The 13203-nt window shown below is 49.0% G+C and overlaps 1 protein-coding gene across 1 annotated transcript in view; it reads right to left on the bottom strand.

The window, feature by feature from the left end:
• Window positions 1–13203, bottom strand: part of GTF3A (general transcription factor IIIA) — a 27294-nt gene extending 14091 nt beyond the window's left edge. Inside the window, exon 1 of the mRNA XM_075415140.1 lies at window positions 13015–13203. Coding sequence (XP_075271255.1) covers window positions 13015–13203 — 189 coding nt within the window. The remainder of the gene's footprint in view (window positions 1–13014) is intronic.

Raw genomic sequence — 13203 nt, 5'->3', positions numbered from 1 at the left:
TCGCAGGGGTGCGCATGGCCAAGCTTCCGCGAGGTCCACACCACCGGAGCTTCGCGTGGTCCTCAGCAAAGCTTTTGGGAGCAGGGATGGCAGCATTAAGCAAAAAGTGTTGCTTGGGTCATTGACAGGGTTTGGGTTTTGGAAGAGCGCATGATGCCTCACAGGCAGAGCTTGGCCCCAGCCACACAGTTTCTTGGGAGGCAGTTTTTGAGCTGCTTTAGCCAAATGAGGAAAAATTCAGGAGAGATGCTTCTTAGAAAAGAAAAAAATAAAAATACTTGGTTTCAAAATATGCATGAATTCTATTAAACAAAACTCTTCCATATTTTTATATCACTGACATATTGAAAAAAAATGCATTTCTTGGCAAAAGAAGCATTATTTTTTTCTTCTTCCTTTTCCTTCTCTCTTTGTCTAGTACATTCCTCCTCTGAAGAATTCACACAACTCAGCTCATTATCAGTCTAGCTAATTACATTACAGCACTTCCCAGCAAATTAAGATCCAAAGCCTGCCGTTTTACTGTAAACTCCCCAAAGAAAGGAATAATGAGGTTACTTAGCAGGTTTTGTTCCTCGGGTAATTTCCATACACTTCTCAGTTTATAAAGTGGGAGATAAGGTAGCCCCCACAGCTTTTGTGTTAGCCTTCCAGGTCTACTAGTGCTTCTGGGAAGGAAGGGATTCTCCTGCTGGAGGCCCAGAGGTGACACCATTTGCCCCAGGGCAGAGAGACACCAAAGCCAGCTCTGGCCCTGCCTGTGCTGGAAACAAAGCTGAGACACAGACTCTTTGTGTGACTTAGGCCGTACCCACATAGCTTGGAGGGGACCCCCAGGGCAAAGTGGCTGTGTCCCAACCACAGAGCCCTCAAGCCTAGATCTTCTCCGTACCCCATGACTTTTCCCCCTGGCCAAAAGACAGGATTGTCACCTTGTGCCAGGAGCAGAAACCACTTCAAAGCACCTGAAATCAGTGCAGGCTGCACAGCAGCCCATCGGAATGGTGCTTTCATAGCAGGTTAGAGATACCTGTGGGAGTGTGGCATGAGGCTGTCTGAAGATAAGAGGCTGGGACCACCACGTCAGCTCTGCAGCAAGTGGGCTGATTGCTGCCAGTGTCACCCTAGCTCTGGCCAGGTGGAGACAGACTGAACCATGCCAAGCTGTGCTGGGAAGGGGAAGGACTTGAACTCCAGGTTTGCAGAGAAATTCCAGCTGCAAATTTGATTTGACTCAGAATGGAAACAAACCCAGCGCTGTCTGCACCACAAAACACCCCAAAGCCAAACAATCTGTTTGGGGTCAACCTACGTGTTTGGATTAGCCTCCGACTTCTGCTTTTCTTTTGAAGATAAGAGACCAAACTTTTCCTTTCATTGTTCCCACAGAAAGGTTTTCTTTCTGCCAGACGACACACTTCTTTGGACATTTTCTACTTTATGATTTGTTTGTACCTGCAGTCCCAGCCAGGAACTCAGCACTAGCATCCTGGTTGTTTCCCACATGCCTAATCAAGCCAAGGTGGAAGGAGTGGATGTAATGAGCTACCAGAGTGAAGGGCGTGGAAGGAGAACAAGGACAATGCAGTCATCAAAGGATCAAAAATGCTTTTGTGTACGCTTATAATTTAAAACAAGAATTCCCTGCAACTATTACCTGATTATAATCAAGCTCTACCACACTTAGCTTTGTTCATTTTGTTATGAATTCCTCATCCTGGATCCTCTCAGCTCCCTTTGGCTGTTTGTGGGTGAAAAATTCACCCACATTTTGTACCTATTCATAAATCTGCATATTAAAATCTGGGGCAAGAGGCTGTGCTACGTGCTTGTCCAGCACTTGGCCCAGCAGCGTTTCTAGTCTTTCACTGGGCTGGTATAAATACAGCAAAAGTGTCTTAACGGTGCATGGTTCTCCCTTACCTTCTCATCTGAAGGTGTTACTCTGGTTCACCGAGTATGCACCTGGGAGCAACAAGTTAGTTCACCCTAGTTGCTTTAATCACTTCAGAGTTGAACTGAAAGCCTGTAGCTGGCTCACAGTGCTGTCTGTGACACATAGCCAGGGTCAACCTTTAATTTAAAGGCCTAATTTTTAGTGTATTTAAACAGAAAGCTCTCTGTGGAGACCTAGTCCACCAGACCCTCCAAGTAGTGGAAGCTGGACAAACACATGCTGTACTTTCTGCAAAGGACTCCAAGGAAAACAGTGTTCTGTTTTGTTTGAAAAGTTTCCATCTCTTCAGCACACTAAAGAGAAAAAATCAAGCCCTTCCTTAATGCTGCATGAAGCCGACAAAACCAAATGTTTTTCACAGTTCTACCTCATACCTATTAATAAGACCATGACTGCAGCCGGCTTGGAAGATAAGTCATCAACCAGATTTACTCATCGGGCTCTCTTTCCTCTGCTCCCTCTTCCCTGCCCACCTCCAAGCTGTTGCTCTGCCCCGCGGGAGGAGCTGCCGCCCCTCTGACGGGTGTTGTGCCAACTTGCTCTTAAATACACCCCGTCTGCCTCAGAGGACACTGCTTTTCCCTGCTGTAACAGATTTTGGGGGGATATAGGGCCAAGTCATTCAGCTCAGGTTTGTAGGAGAAGTGTCCTTTTATCATTAAGAGGACTAACTCTCTTCTATAGCTTTTAATTGTAATTAGCACATCTGGACCACATCCTTTCTCTCTTGCATCTGTCTTTTGGGCCGTGCTGCCCCTCGGTCCTGCTTACTGCCTTTGCTGTCCGAAAACTCACGTCTCTGTGCCACTTGGGCACCCACCAGAAGACCAACGTTCTCCACAGCTCCAACCTAAAGTGTCGGACACCGGATGGGCTGCTGCTCAGGAGTGGCACGCAGGGACGGCGTCCAGACAGGGATGTTAGTGTGGTGAGCTGCGGTCGGCTGGGGGACGGTTCGCAAGCAGAAGGAGAGGTTGCATCAATTAGCTGATGGTACGTAGGGAGCTTGCTTTGGGTGGCCCCATTCCTTTATGTATCATTCTATTAACAATTCATTTAGAGGCACATTTACATATTTGCCATACTCTGAAGGCACCGTGCTGCTGTACATGTGCATGGAGACATGTTGCGACTGTTTGCAATTGTGCTTGTAAAATTGCCTGTCAGTTGAGCTCCCTTACTCCTTTTCTGTATTTCGGTACGTCGGCTGGCCAGCAGCTTTCAGCTCTACTTTGCACTTGAAACAGTCCTGCTAAATAGATGCCTGGTCCCTAATTAGAGGGGCAAAAGAGCAAGGTTTGGGAGCCCAGCACAAACACCTTTATGCAAAAATTCTCTTAGCTGAGTCATATGTTTTCAAGGAAGAAATTATCAATAATTGATTCCTGGGATCTGACTCGCTGACTGTCCCACTAAGCCCAGCAAAGCCAGATCAGTACAAGCCAGTTTAAGCAGAAGGGGTTCTGTAGGCTCTAACAATGGACTCTCAACGTATAACCCCTCCCCCATGCAACTTCTGAAGCTCGTAGGTGGTTTCACTGAAGTTTTATGACAACAACTAGGGAAAACAACTTTGGGAACTAACATTGCCCAGCAAGACACAGCCTGCAGCACGTTTTTTATGGCCAAGAACTCACAGCGTTCCTGGCTTAATTTCCTCACCGCTCGAAGCAGTCCCCCTTTATGGCAGGGCTGTACCTGTGTCGTGTGTGTGTGTGTGTGTGTGTCCCCCCCCGCCACTCACAGGGCAGCATCGTGGGCTCAGATGTGGCGAAGCAAACGACTGGGGCAGCAGAAAGCTGGGATTTGAAAACCTACTTGAATTAAAACAAGGATAATCTGGGCTAGGTGACGACTGCCAGCTTGCTCTTACAGCCAGCATCACTGAGGCACGTCCCCATTGCCTGGGAAGGGCAGCAGTGACTTTGAGTGGGCGGTGGGAAGGGCTCCATCAGTGCAGGGCTGGGACTGTGGGCAAACATAGAGAAGCTCTGCGGTCTCACAGCTTCCAGTGCTTGAGCTAATGTGCTCTGGACCAGCTTGGTATCTCTGCGCAGCACTGTCCTGCGTGCTCCTCTCCTTGGGGCCATTGCAAAAGCCGCAATCTGCAGATGTACGGAAAGCTGCTGTCACTGACATGACTAATGTCAGGTTTTCTAGGTTTGTGGCCAGAGGTTTTTTGCTTATCAGCAGGTACTTTGTAATGTAACACTCCTGCTTGCATCACAAGAAATGAAATGTAGAAATGCATTCTCAAAGAATGGGGTTTGTTCCTAAAAAGTCAGTGAGATTCGTACAGGACCAAAGGGCAGGATCTAGCCTGCAAAGCCTGTGGTGAAAACGACTGTTAATGAAAATGCAGCATTTTGGAAGACAAGGTAAGACCGTACAGTTCTGGAAATAATGCAAAAACCTCAGAAACCAGAAACAGGAATCAGAGCTTATTTTCACCCAAGGCAGCTGAACGTTAACAAAAGCCACATTAGCGGCAGCGCTGTGTTGCTGGCAGGAGGGGGCTGATGCTCGCTTGCAGTGGGTCTTCCCCTTCTTCCAGGCTCCACTGGTGTGCCACTCCAGCTTGACGTGGCAGGTGGGCTGCAAAGCTCTGCTCTTGCACTCACTACTCGGGACGGTTAGGTAAATCCCATGCTGATGCCCACTGTCCGTGCCAGAAGAAATCTGGACAGAGCACACCTGAGCCCTCCTGAGAGAGGAGATTGCTGTGACCGAGCTCAGCTTCCCCTGAGCAGGGATTTCTGTGAGTCACAGCATTTTTTTGACCCTAGCCTCAACTAAACTTGGCTGTTCCCCAGTCATTTTAGCCCAGATTTTTCTAGCAGCTGAGATTTGGCTTTTGCAGGCATACTGTCTATACCATGAGGTTTTTACCTTGCTCATTCACAGGCAGAGAAAGTACCATTTGTTGTAAGAGTCTACAAGACAAGCAGCAGCTTGTAGTTTCATTATTAATTATTTACCAGAGAAAGAAAACTTCCACATCTGGGAACATTTTGTTTTCTTTGTGGACAGGAGATGGTAGGGTGATGAATGGCCACTCATGACATGAGAATGCAGGGGTGATGCTGGCATCCCCAATGGTTAGACAAAGTTTCATCCACTGATACAAAATCATTAGAAATTACTTGTCCAAATAGCGAACTCTTGGGAAATGGCTTTGCTTTTGTCACAGGAGCACAGAGGGACCACGGTCAGTGGCTTCAGCTAGATCTTCAGCTGCTGTAAATAGTCACAAGCTCATTTCACCACCTGAGATGCGTATTTCCTCCTGTACACTCACCTGAAACCCTTGTCACACCATGGGAGCTCACATCAGAGAGTAAAGCCAGCCAGCCCCGGGCAGAAGCGACAAGTAGCCAAGCATCCTCTGGCTGCTCTTAGGGTAACATAGCAATTTGCCATCTTGCTACTCTTTTCTCGCCTGTAATTATGCTTTAGTCACTGGTCATCTGTTCTCTTCAGACCTGTAATCCAACAACCTTTCCGGTCCTGTCGCCTACAAGTGCTTATTTGTTTGCACAGTTAGAAAGACTTAAACTTCTTTTTCTGCTCTTTTGGGAAGACACAGGCTGCAGGCAATTTAACTGGTGATGTAACACCGATATTGTGCCTTGCTTGGAAAAAAACCCATGGGTGCTTTAAGTGTTAACCATATGGGCATGACAGTAAACATGCTCTGAAAGCCTCAGGAAATGTTAAATGACAGCAGAACTGCGGAGGGGAAGGCCGCGAGGCAGCCAGGACGTGGTGTGGGCAGAGATTTCCCTTCGTATTGTACATGTAGCAATCTCCATCTCCAACATATTAGCAAGATATAAAGTTGTAGTGTCCTGTATGGTCACTAAATTGTCTTCTGTAAGCAGCTATGCGTATTTGACTTTGGCACCTTTCTAGCAGTGTGGAAGGCGTCTGTAAGGAACCATAAAAAGTCATTACATATGCAGAACAATTGAACCTCCTCAGCATCTGTGGTAGGAAACACATCTGTCTTCTGTCCCATTCTTTCCTAAATGTCTCCCTGAATCAACTTTTATGGGAGGGTCGTAAATATCCCTTTCTGTTCGAATCCAGGAGTTAACAATACCCCCTGTGACCATAAACACAAGATGTTTCACTGAGGAAAGAGGTGCACTCAAGTAAGCAGAGATCTTTGTGACAGTTGCTGCCAGTATGGTCCCCATGCACCGCTAATCACATTAGCGGGAGAGCACGGAGGTGGCCTGCAGACAGCGAAAGAAAGAGGAAGAGAAAAGCAAGACTAATCTTGTTAAAAGGGAAGCAAAGATAGACGCTACTTTTACACAGAAGCTTATAACGTCCCCATTTTCCCAGGGCTGGAATCACCTGGATGCTCTCTGAGCAGCGCGGCCGCTGCCATCGTGGAAGCAAACAGCCCCATGTCTTGCTTGTGTTTACTGCGGGCTGGTTTTACTCACAGCTCTTTGCCATCCGTGCTCTCTTGGCTTCTGCACAGGAAACCTCGAATCCTGCCTGAAGCAGAGGTTTACTTGCCTCCAGGCTTTTAAAGCAGTTTTCAATCCCCTGCATGTGATCCTTTTCCAACAGAGGAAGACCCACGATTTTAATAGATGGCAAAAGCACCTGATCTAAAATATCACGTTTCATCATTCTCCCCTGCAGAGGCAATGTCAGGTGTCTGAAGATGCCTCCTCCCTGAAGGAAGTCTTTCACTCTCGGGCTGTGCGAGGACGATGCACAGATCCCAGCTGCGTGGCTGTGGCACTCTTTTCTGACTCGGGGAGGCCCAAAGCACCCCCCAAGCTGGGAGCTAATGATTAGCCAAGCAGTGGCTACACAGCCTCTGACAGGCTCCAAGGTAGGATCTCATCCTCTATTTAGGGCGCACAACCTTGCCACGCTGTGAGCCATGATGCAGAGGCGTTGCCCCAGGGCTGAGGTCCCCTCTGCCCACTCCCTCCTCCCGCATTCAGTGGAGATGGGGCTAGGAAAGGGGGTGCAGAAGGCGAGGTGCTCCTGACCAGACCCTCGCCGAAGCATAGGCACCAACACGTGCACTAACCCACACCCGCAGTCCTGCACGCAGGGTGCTGCGACGCAACGCTGAGGCTCTCCATCCGGCTGGGAACCCCGGGGCAGGCGGTACCCAAACCAGTGAGCTTCCAGTTCAACTAGGCAAGACATGCTTTTGCGGAAAAACTTTCCCCTTTTGGGGAACCAGAGCCTGGAGAGGCAGCGCCACGTGCCCAGGGTGACCCTCCAAGCCAGTGCTGGAGAGCCACTGGATACAGCCTTGCTGAATATTTCTCCAGCACCTTGAGAGCAAGGCAGTCCCTCCTCCCACCACCCATGGCTGTGAACCTCCCAGAGCTGTGCTGGTGGGCTGCCTTTCACAGGGTTTAATGTTGGAAGGGAAAGCAGCATCTTGTTATCTGAAAGGAGCCTTAACCCAGTTTTATACCCACGACTGTTTAATCAGTATCACACTACAGTGCTGAGGATGGAAAAACAAAGCGCTTGCGTCAGTAGATGGGGTGTCTGCCGCTGCGTGCACTGGTGCCTCGCCAATTAATCAAACGGGGCAGGGGAGGGAGGATCCGACCGGCGGGCAGGAGAAATCCCTGATGGAAAATCTCACTTGTTATTGCATGGGGTGGAAGGGCCAAGGGGGGCAGAAAATGAAGAATCAGCTGGAAATCTGGCAGCAAGGACAGTGGTGAAGGCTTCATAGCTGAGAGTCTGTGCCCAGCCAGACGGGGAGGAGAGAAGCCACTTGTTGCCTTGATATTTCATCAAGTTCTTAAATACAAAATGCAAACCCCAGACCCTCTTGGCATTAAAACAGTGATTTCAGCATGGATTGGTGGTGGCTAACCAAGATGGGACGAGGCTGTCATCAGTGTCCCTGGGCACTTGTGCTCCACTTGCCGTCAGGGCTGGGGCTTTCTGGGAACGGTGGCAGTGCTGGGCAGGAGCAGAGCCCCTGGGGAGCAGTGGGACGGGCTGCAGGAAGAGCAGAGGCTATGAAGGAAAAGCTCTAAGGATGCTTTCAATGACGTTTGGGAAAGGCCAAAGGCTGAGGATACCACCCTGGGGAGCAGACCCTGTGCACGGCAAAGAGATCCCTGTGATGAAGAGCAGCCCAGGTAGACCTGATGTTTCTGAGCGCTAGAGAGCAGAGTCAGCTTGGTGGCCGGCTAAGTGAGAAGGGAACGTGAAACTCATATCTTGCTCTCCCAAGCGATGGATGTTTTGTTTCCCAGTCCCAGGAGTTGATCAGTGAGACCAGGACCCTCCAACCCTGCCGCTCCGCTCTGCTTTCTTCCCCCTTCTCTCCCTGCAGGGAGAACCCTGCACCCCAAACTGGGTGGCAGCAGAGGTACCCTCCCTGGCCCCCACAACCTCTCCCACCTCAAAGGATGTTGGCATTGACTGTTTAGTCATGGAAGGTTTTAGTGGCTGTTGGAGGGGGGCCTGGGACCCACCCAGGGCAGGGAGCCAGGAGCTGCGAGGGGAAGGAAAGGCAGCAAAGAGGACGAAGGGGAGGGGGCTTCAGATGCCGGGGAACAGGGCAAAGGGGGAAGGAGGAGAAAGAAAAGCCAGAAACAGCTGGTGAGGGACCCTGTTTTCCCACTGACGATGCCTCTGATGAGAACGCAACAGATGAAGGAATGAGCAATTAGGGTACTGCAGAAAGTCAGCATTTATGCCTGTGCAAGCCCTTTGCAGGCTGTAGGGGACATCCCCCGTGAGCGGGTCCCCGTACGCATGCTGCATTTCAACTCCAAATGCAACAGGCAGCCCAAGTCCTCGCCCCGCTCGCCCCTTCTGCAGGTGCACAGTCTGCATGGCTATTCTTACCATTATTATTATTATTACCATTATTACTAGTTGTAATAGTAGTACTGCTGTTAATATTATACTATTATTTTTACTTTCTGATTTTCCCAGGAATCTTGGACCTTTGTCTCATACAGGCAAAAAAAATCATCTGTTGTTTCTCTTAAAGACAGAAAACACCTCACTTTTTCTCTTGAGGATGTCTGTGTGGCCCTCAGATAACAATTCGTTCATCTCCTCAGCTAAGCCAACATATTGATCCTTCCCCTGGGCTCTGACCCCTCCATGCCTTCTCTGTTTACAGAGTTATCTTTAGAATTCCTGCCTCCTCACCACTGCTCAGGGGCAGCAAACAGTTCAGATAAAATTGATCCAGCGGATACAAGGAAAGACGTCATGAAGAAATGCGGGGCACAAGGCCATTCACGGTCTCTCTGCCATCATGTAAGCCAGCTGAGGGTTGGTTCGGCATTAACTGGCTCCCAAGGTGGGTTCTCATAATGAGCAACACTGAGTGGCTCTGAGTATCACTCACTAAGTGCAAACTGCGATGTTATTACAATTATCATCATCATTACTTTTGTGCAATGAATTGGACAAACCCTAATTCATAGAATCTTAGAATGGTTTGGGTTGGAAGGGACCTTAAAGATCATCTAATTCCAATCTCCCTGCCATGGGCAGGGACACCTTCCACCAGACCAGGTCACTCAAAGCCCCATTTAACCTGGCCTTGAACACTGCCAGGGAGGGGGCATCCACAGCTTCTCTGGGCAACCTGCGCAAGTGCCTCACCACCCCCATCATAAAGAATTTCTTCCTAATATCCAATCTAAATCTACCCTCTTTCAGTCTAAAACCATTACCCCTTGTCCTATCACTACATGTCCATGTAAATGTCCCTCTCCAACTTTCTTGTAGGCCCCTTCATGTACTGGAAGGCTGCAATAAAGTCTCCCTAGAGACTTCTCTTCTGCAGGCTGAACAACCCCAACTCTCTCAGCCTTTCCTCAGAGGAGAGGTGCTCCATCCCTCTGATCATTTTTGTGGCCCTCCTCTGGACCCGCTCCAACAGGTCCCTGTCTTTCCTGTGCTGAGGGCTCTACAGCTGGACGCAGGACTCCAGGTGAGGTCTCACCAGAGTGGAGTAGAGGGGCAGAACCATCTCCCTCGACCTGCTGGCCATGCTTTCTCCATACTTCCACCTTTCTCCTTAGACGCACTCAGATTTTGAAGGCCAGACAAATGATGCAGACCACCCAGCCTCACCTGTGCAGTACAGCCCAGAGCCTCCTAACTTCAGTTTCAGCTTCAGTCACATGGTTTTTCCAAGCACATGGGTGTCTGAAAGTGGAACAGGATTCTTCTCAGTGTTTGTCAAGATCTCTGTCAGGGCAGCCTCTGGCTTTGCAAGGGCTACTCAGAACAAGTTACTTCTTCTTGCGGACATTCTCTATCTTCTCCGTTTTTTAACCATGGATAAGGTACACAAAGGTTGTATTAAAGGAAGTACTTGCAGACCCAGTCCCTCTTCCTTGTTCCCTGGTCCTGCAAACCATGTTCAGAGGATTACAGATCCATGCAAGTCATACCAGAAACCCTGCACTTCTCATAGGGAAATTGCTTCACCCCTGGGCTACAATGTCAGGCGCCTACTCAGGCACCCTGCTTGACCTCCTGAAATGTCACTTTTTCTTCTGCAGAGTGGCCTAAACTCAAGCTCAGGGGTGAGATGGTGGTGCATGACTTCCCTCTGCAAAAGAAGGGGAACGTTTAACATTCAGGCACCACCATGCTTAGCATGGCAGTGCCCGATTCCTGGCATGACTCCTTTGCCTGCCCTTCCGCAAGGTGTATGCGATCATAGCTCCAGCTGTGCTCTGCTCAGAGGAGGCAGTGGGGAGCGTGGGAGGGTGAAGGAATCACAGAATCACAGAATCACAGAATAGTAGGGGTTGGAAGGGACCTCTGTGGGCCATCTAGTCCAACCCTCCTGCCGAAGCAGGGTCACCTACAGCAGGCTGCAAAGGACCTTGTCCAGGCGGGTCTTGAATGTCCCCAGAGAAGGAGACTCCACAACCTCCCTGGGCAGCCTGTTCCAGTGCTCCGTCACCCTCAGAGGGAAGAAGTTCTTCCTCATGTTCAGACGGAACTTCCTGTGCCTCAGTTTGTGCCCATTGCCCCTTGTCCTGTCACTGGGCACCACTGAAAAGAGCTTGGCCCCATCCTCCTGACACCCACCCTTCAGATATTTATAAGCATTTATTAGGTCCCCTCGCAGCCTTCTCTTCTTCAGGCTGAACAAGCCCAGCTCCCTCAGCCTCTCCTCGTAGGGGAGATGTTCCAGTCCCCTCACCATCCTTGCAGCCCTCTGCTGGACTCTCTCCAGTAGCTCTTCATCTTTCTTGAACTGGGGAGCCCAGAACTGGACACAGTACTCCAGATGAGGCCTCACCAGGGCAGTGTAGAGGGGAAGGAGAACCTCCCTCGACCTGCTGGCCACACTCTTCTTGATGCACCCCAGGATGCCATTGGCCTTCTTGGCAGCCAGGGCACACTGCTGGCTCATGGTTAACCTGTCGTCCACCAGGACACCCAGGACCCACAGTGCATCCCACGGATTACAGGCAATGGCCTTGATCCCCCTGTAAACAGCTGAATCTGCCAGAACAGTATAAACCTGTAAATTGGCAAACACAAAGCACGAAAAAAACAAACTCAGAGGTCATGTTTTGGCCACTCTATCTGATGGTACCTTCAAGCGCCATTAAGTGAGGACTTCATTTCCAACAGCTGTGGACAACTACTTACTCTCCAGGTCTTAATCAGCACAGGTGCTCAAGCAGCACGCAGTAGCCACAGGTAGGTTGGCAGGGCTGACGGCGAAGCTGTTGACCGGGACGAGGTCCACTGGAGTGACTCGGGGGCTGTTTTCTTGCTGGTTGTTCTGGCCAAGCTCCTCCAACTGACCTTCTCTTCTGCAAAGAATAAAATTCATCTAAAGAAGTTGGATGTATAGCAGTCTTTCCTTCAAATTGGTTCTATGTGGTTTATATATGTCTCTTTTTATGTACAGTGATGACTGTATTTTCTATAGCAGCCTGCATCGGAGGAAACCTGTTTTTACCTGTGCTTACTTTCTTCTTTATGTGATACATGATGAGCTGCTTTTGGACTTGCTACAACAATGCATTTGAGAGGAAGAAAAAGGAAGGATCGATACATTTCAAGCGACCGTTCCACTCTGAATCGTATGGCGCTTCCCAAATTGTCCGTGGCACGTTAGCTGGTGAATGGTTTAGGCTGTGATCTTCCTGCAGTCTTACGGTAGTCAAAATTTAAAGTTTAATACACAATGTTTAGTTTATTGCTCTCTTTGAGCTAATATTTACCAATGTTTATTAGTTGTCTGAAATAAAATTAATTGCATGAAAGGCATGCTACCTTTCAGACCCTACTGTGCCTTGGGCAAGTGACTTACCTCTTTTATGATCCCCCAATGGATTAAGCATCTGTCACAGCAAACAGAGAAAAAAAGACATCGCATTTCAGAGGAAAAGCTTGCCATGGACCCAGCTCTTTGGGCTGCCACACGCCTTGATTTCCCAAAGAAAATGTTTGACACTCTGTGAAAGACACTCAGACCATGTCAGGAGGTCCCATTTCTGCAATATCTAGAAGTAAGAACCTAATTTCAAACTTAAGTGTAAATCCGTGGGCTGACATAGAATGATAGAATCATTAAGGTTGGAAAAGACCTCTAAGATCATGAAGTCCAACCATCGACATATGCTTAACTAGCTGGGAAAGACTCGAAAAACCTGAGAACATCACTTCCAGGGCTCAAGTAAAAATAAGAAAAACTAGAATAAGGAAAATATGAGAAGAGCAGTGAGTTATTTGAAGTGTTTTAAATACCAAGCAAAGGCATGATGTGGAAAAGGGAATCTTTTCTCTCTTTTCAACTCCAGTTAACTCAGTGACCTGTGTGTGTCATTATACGGTGTGCAAATGAGACTGTAACAGTCCTCAGTCCAGGAGAGGAGTGCTGCTCTCTCCAGCACCTTCTGTGCAGCGTAGTCCTTTCTCTGCACTGCCCCTGGTTGTGCTCTGTACCTATACCAGGGAAAAGCCATCAGCCGTGGAACGGTTTGTGGTGACTGAGGCGTGGATATGTGGAAGGATGCCGTACCTGAGACATCAGCCACATGGAGACCTACCTCCGCGCTCGCTGCAGGTGGTGAAAGCAGCATCTGACTTCCATTGCATCCATGTGACGAACTTGAGACTGGTGGCCTCACTGAAGCGACCCATTCTCTCTGTGTTGCTGATGGACTGTCAGAGTAGCTCAGATAAGCTGAGGTGTAAGGTTCGACGTCAGTCCTTGGCTCTGTGGTCTGCTTTGCCAT

The sequence above is a fragment of the Opisthocomus hoazin genome, chromosome 1 (assembly GCF_030867145.1).
Source record: "Opisthocomus hoazin isolate bOpiHoa1 chromosome 1, bOpiHoa1.hap1, whole genome shotgun sequence".
Taxonomy (NCBI): domain Eukaryota; kingdom Metazoa; phylum Chordata; class Aves; order Opisthocomiformes; family Opisthocomidae; genus Opisthocomus; species Opisthocomus hoazin.
The sequence above is the reverse complement of the archived record's forward strand: the minus strand, read 5'-3'. Positions and strand labels throughout refer to the sequence as shown.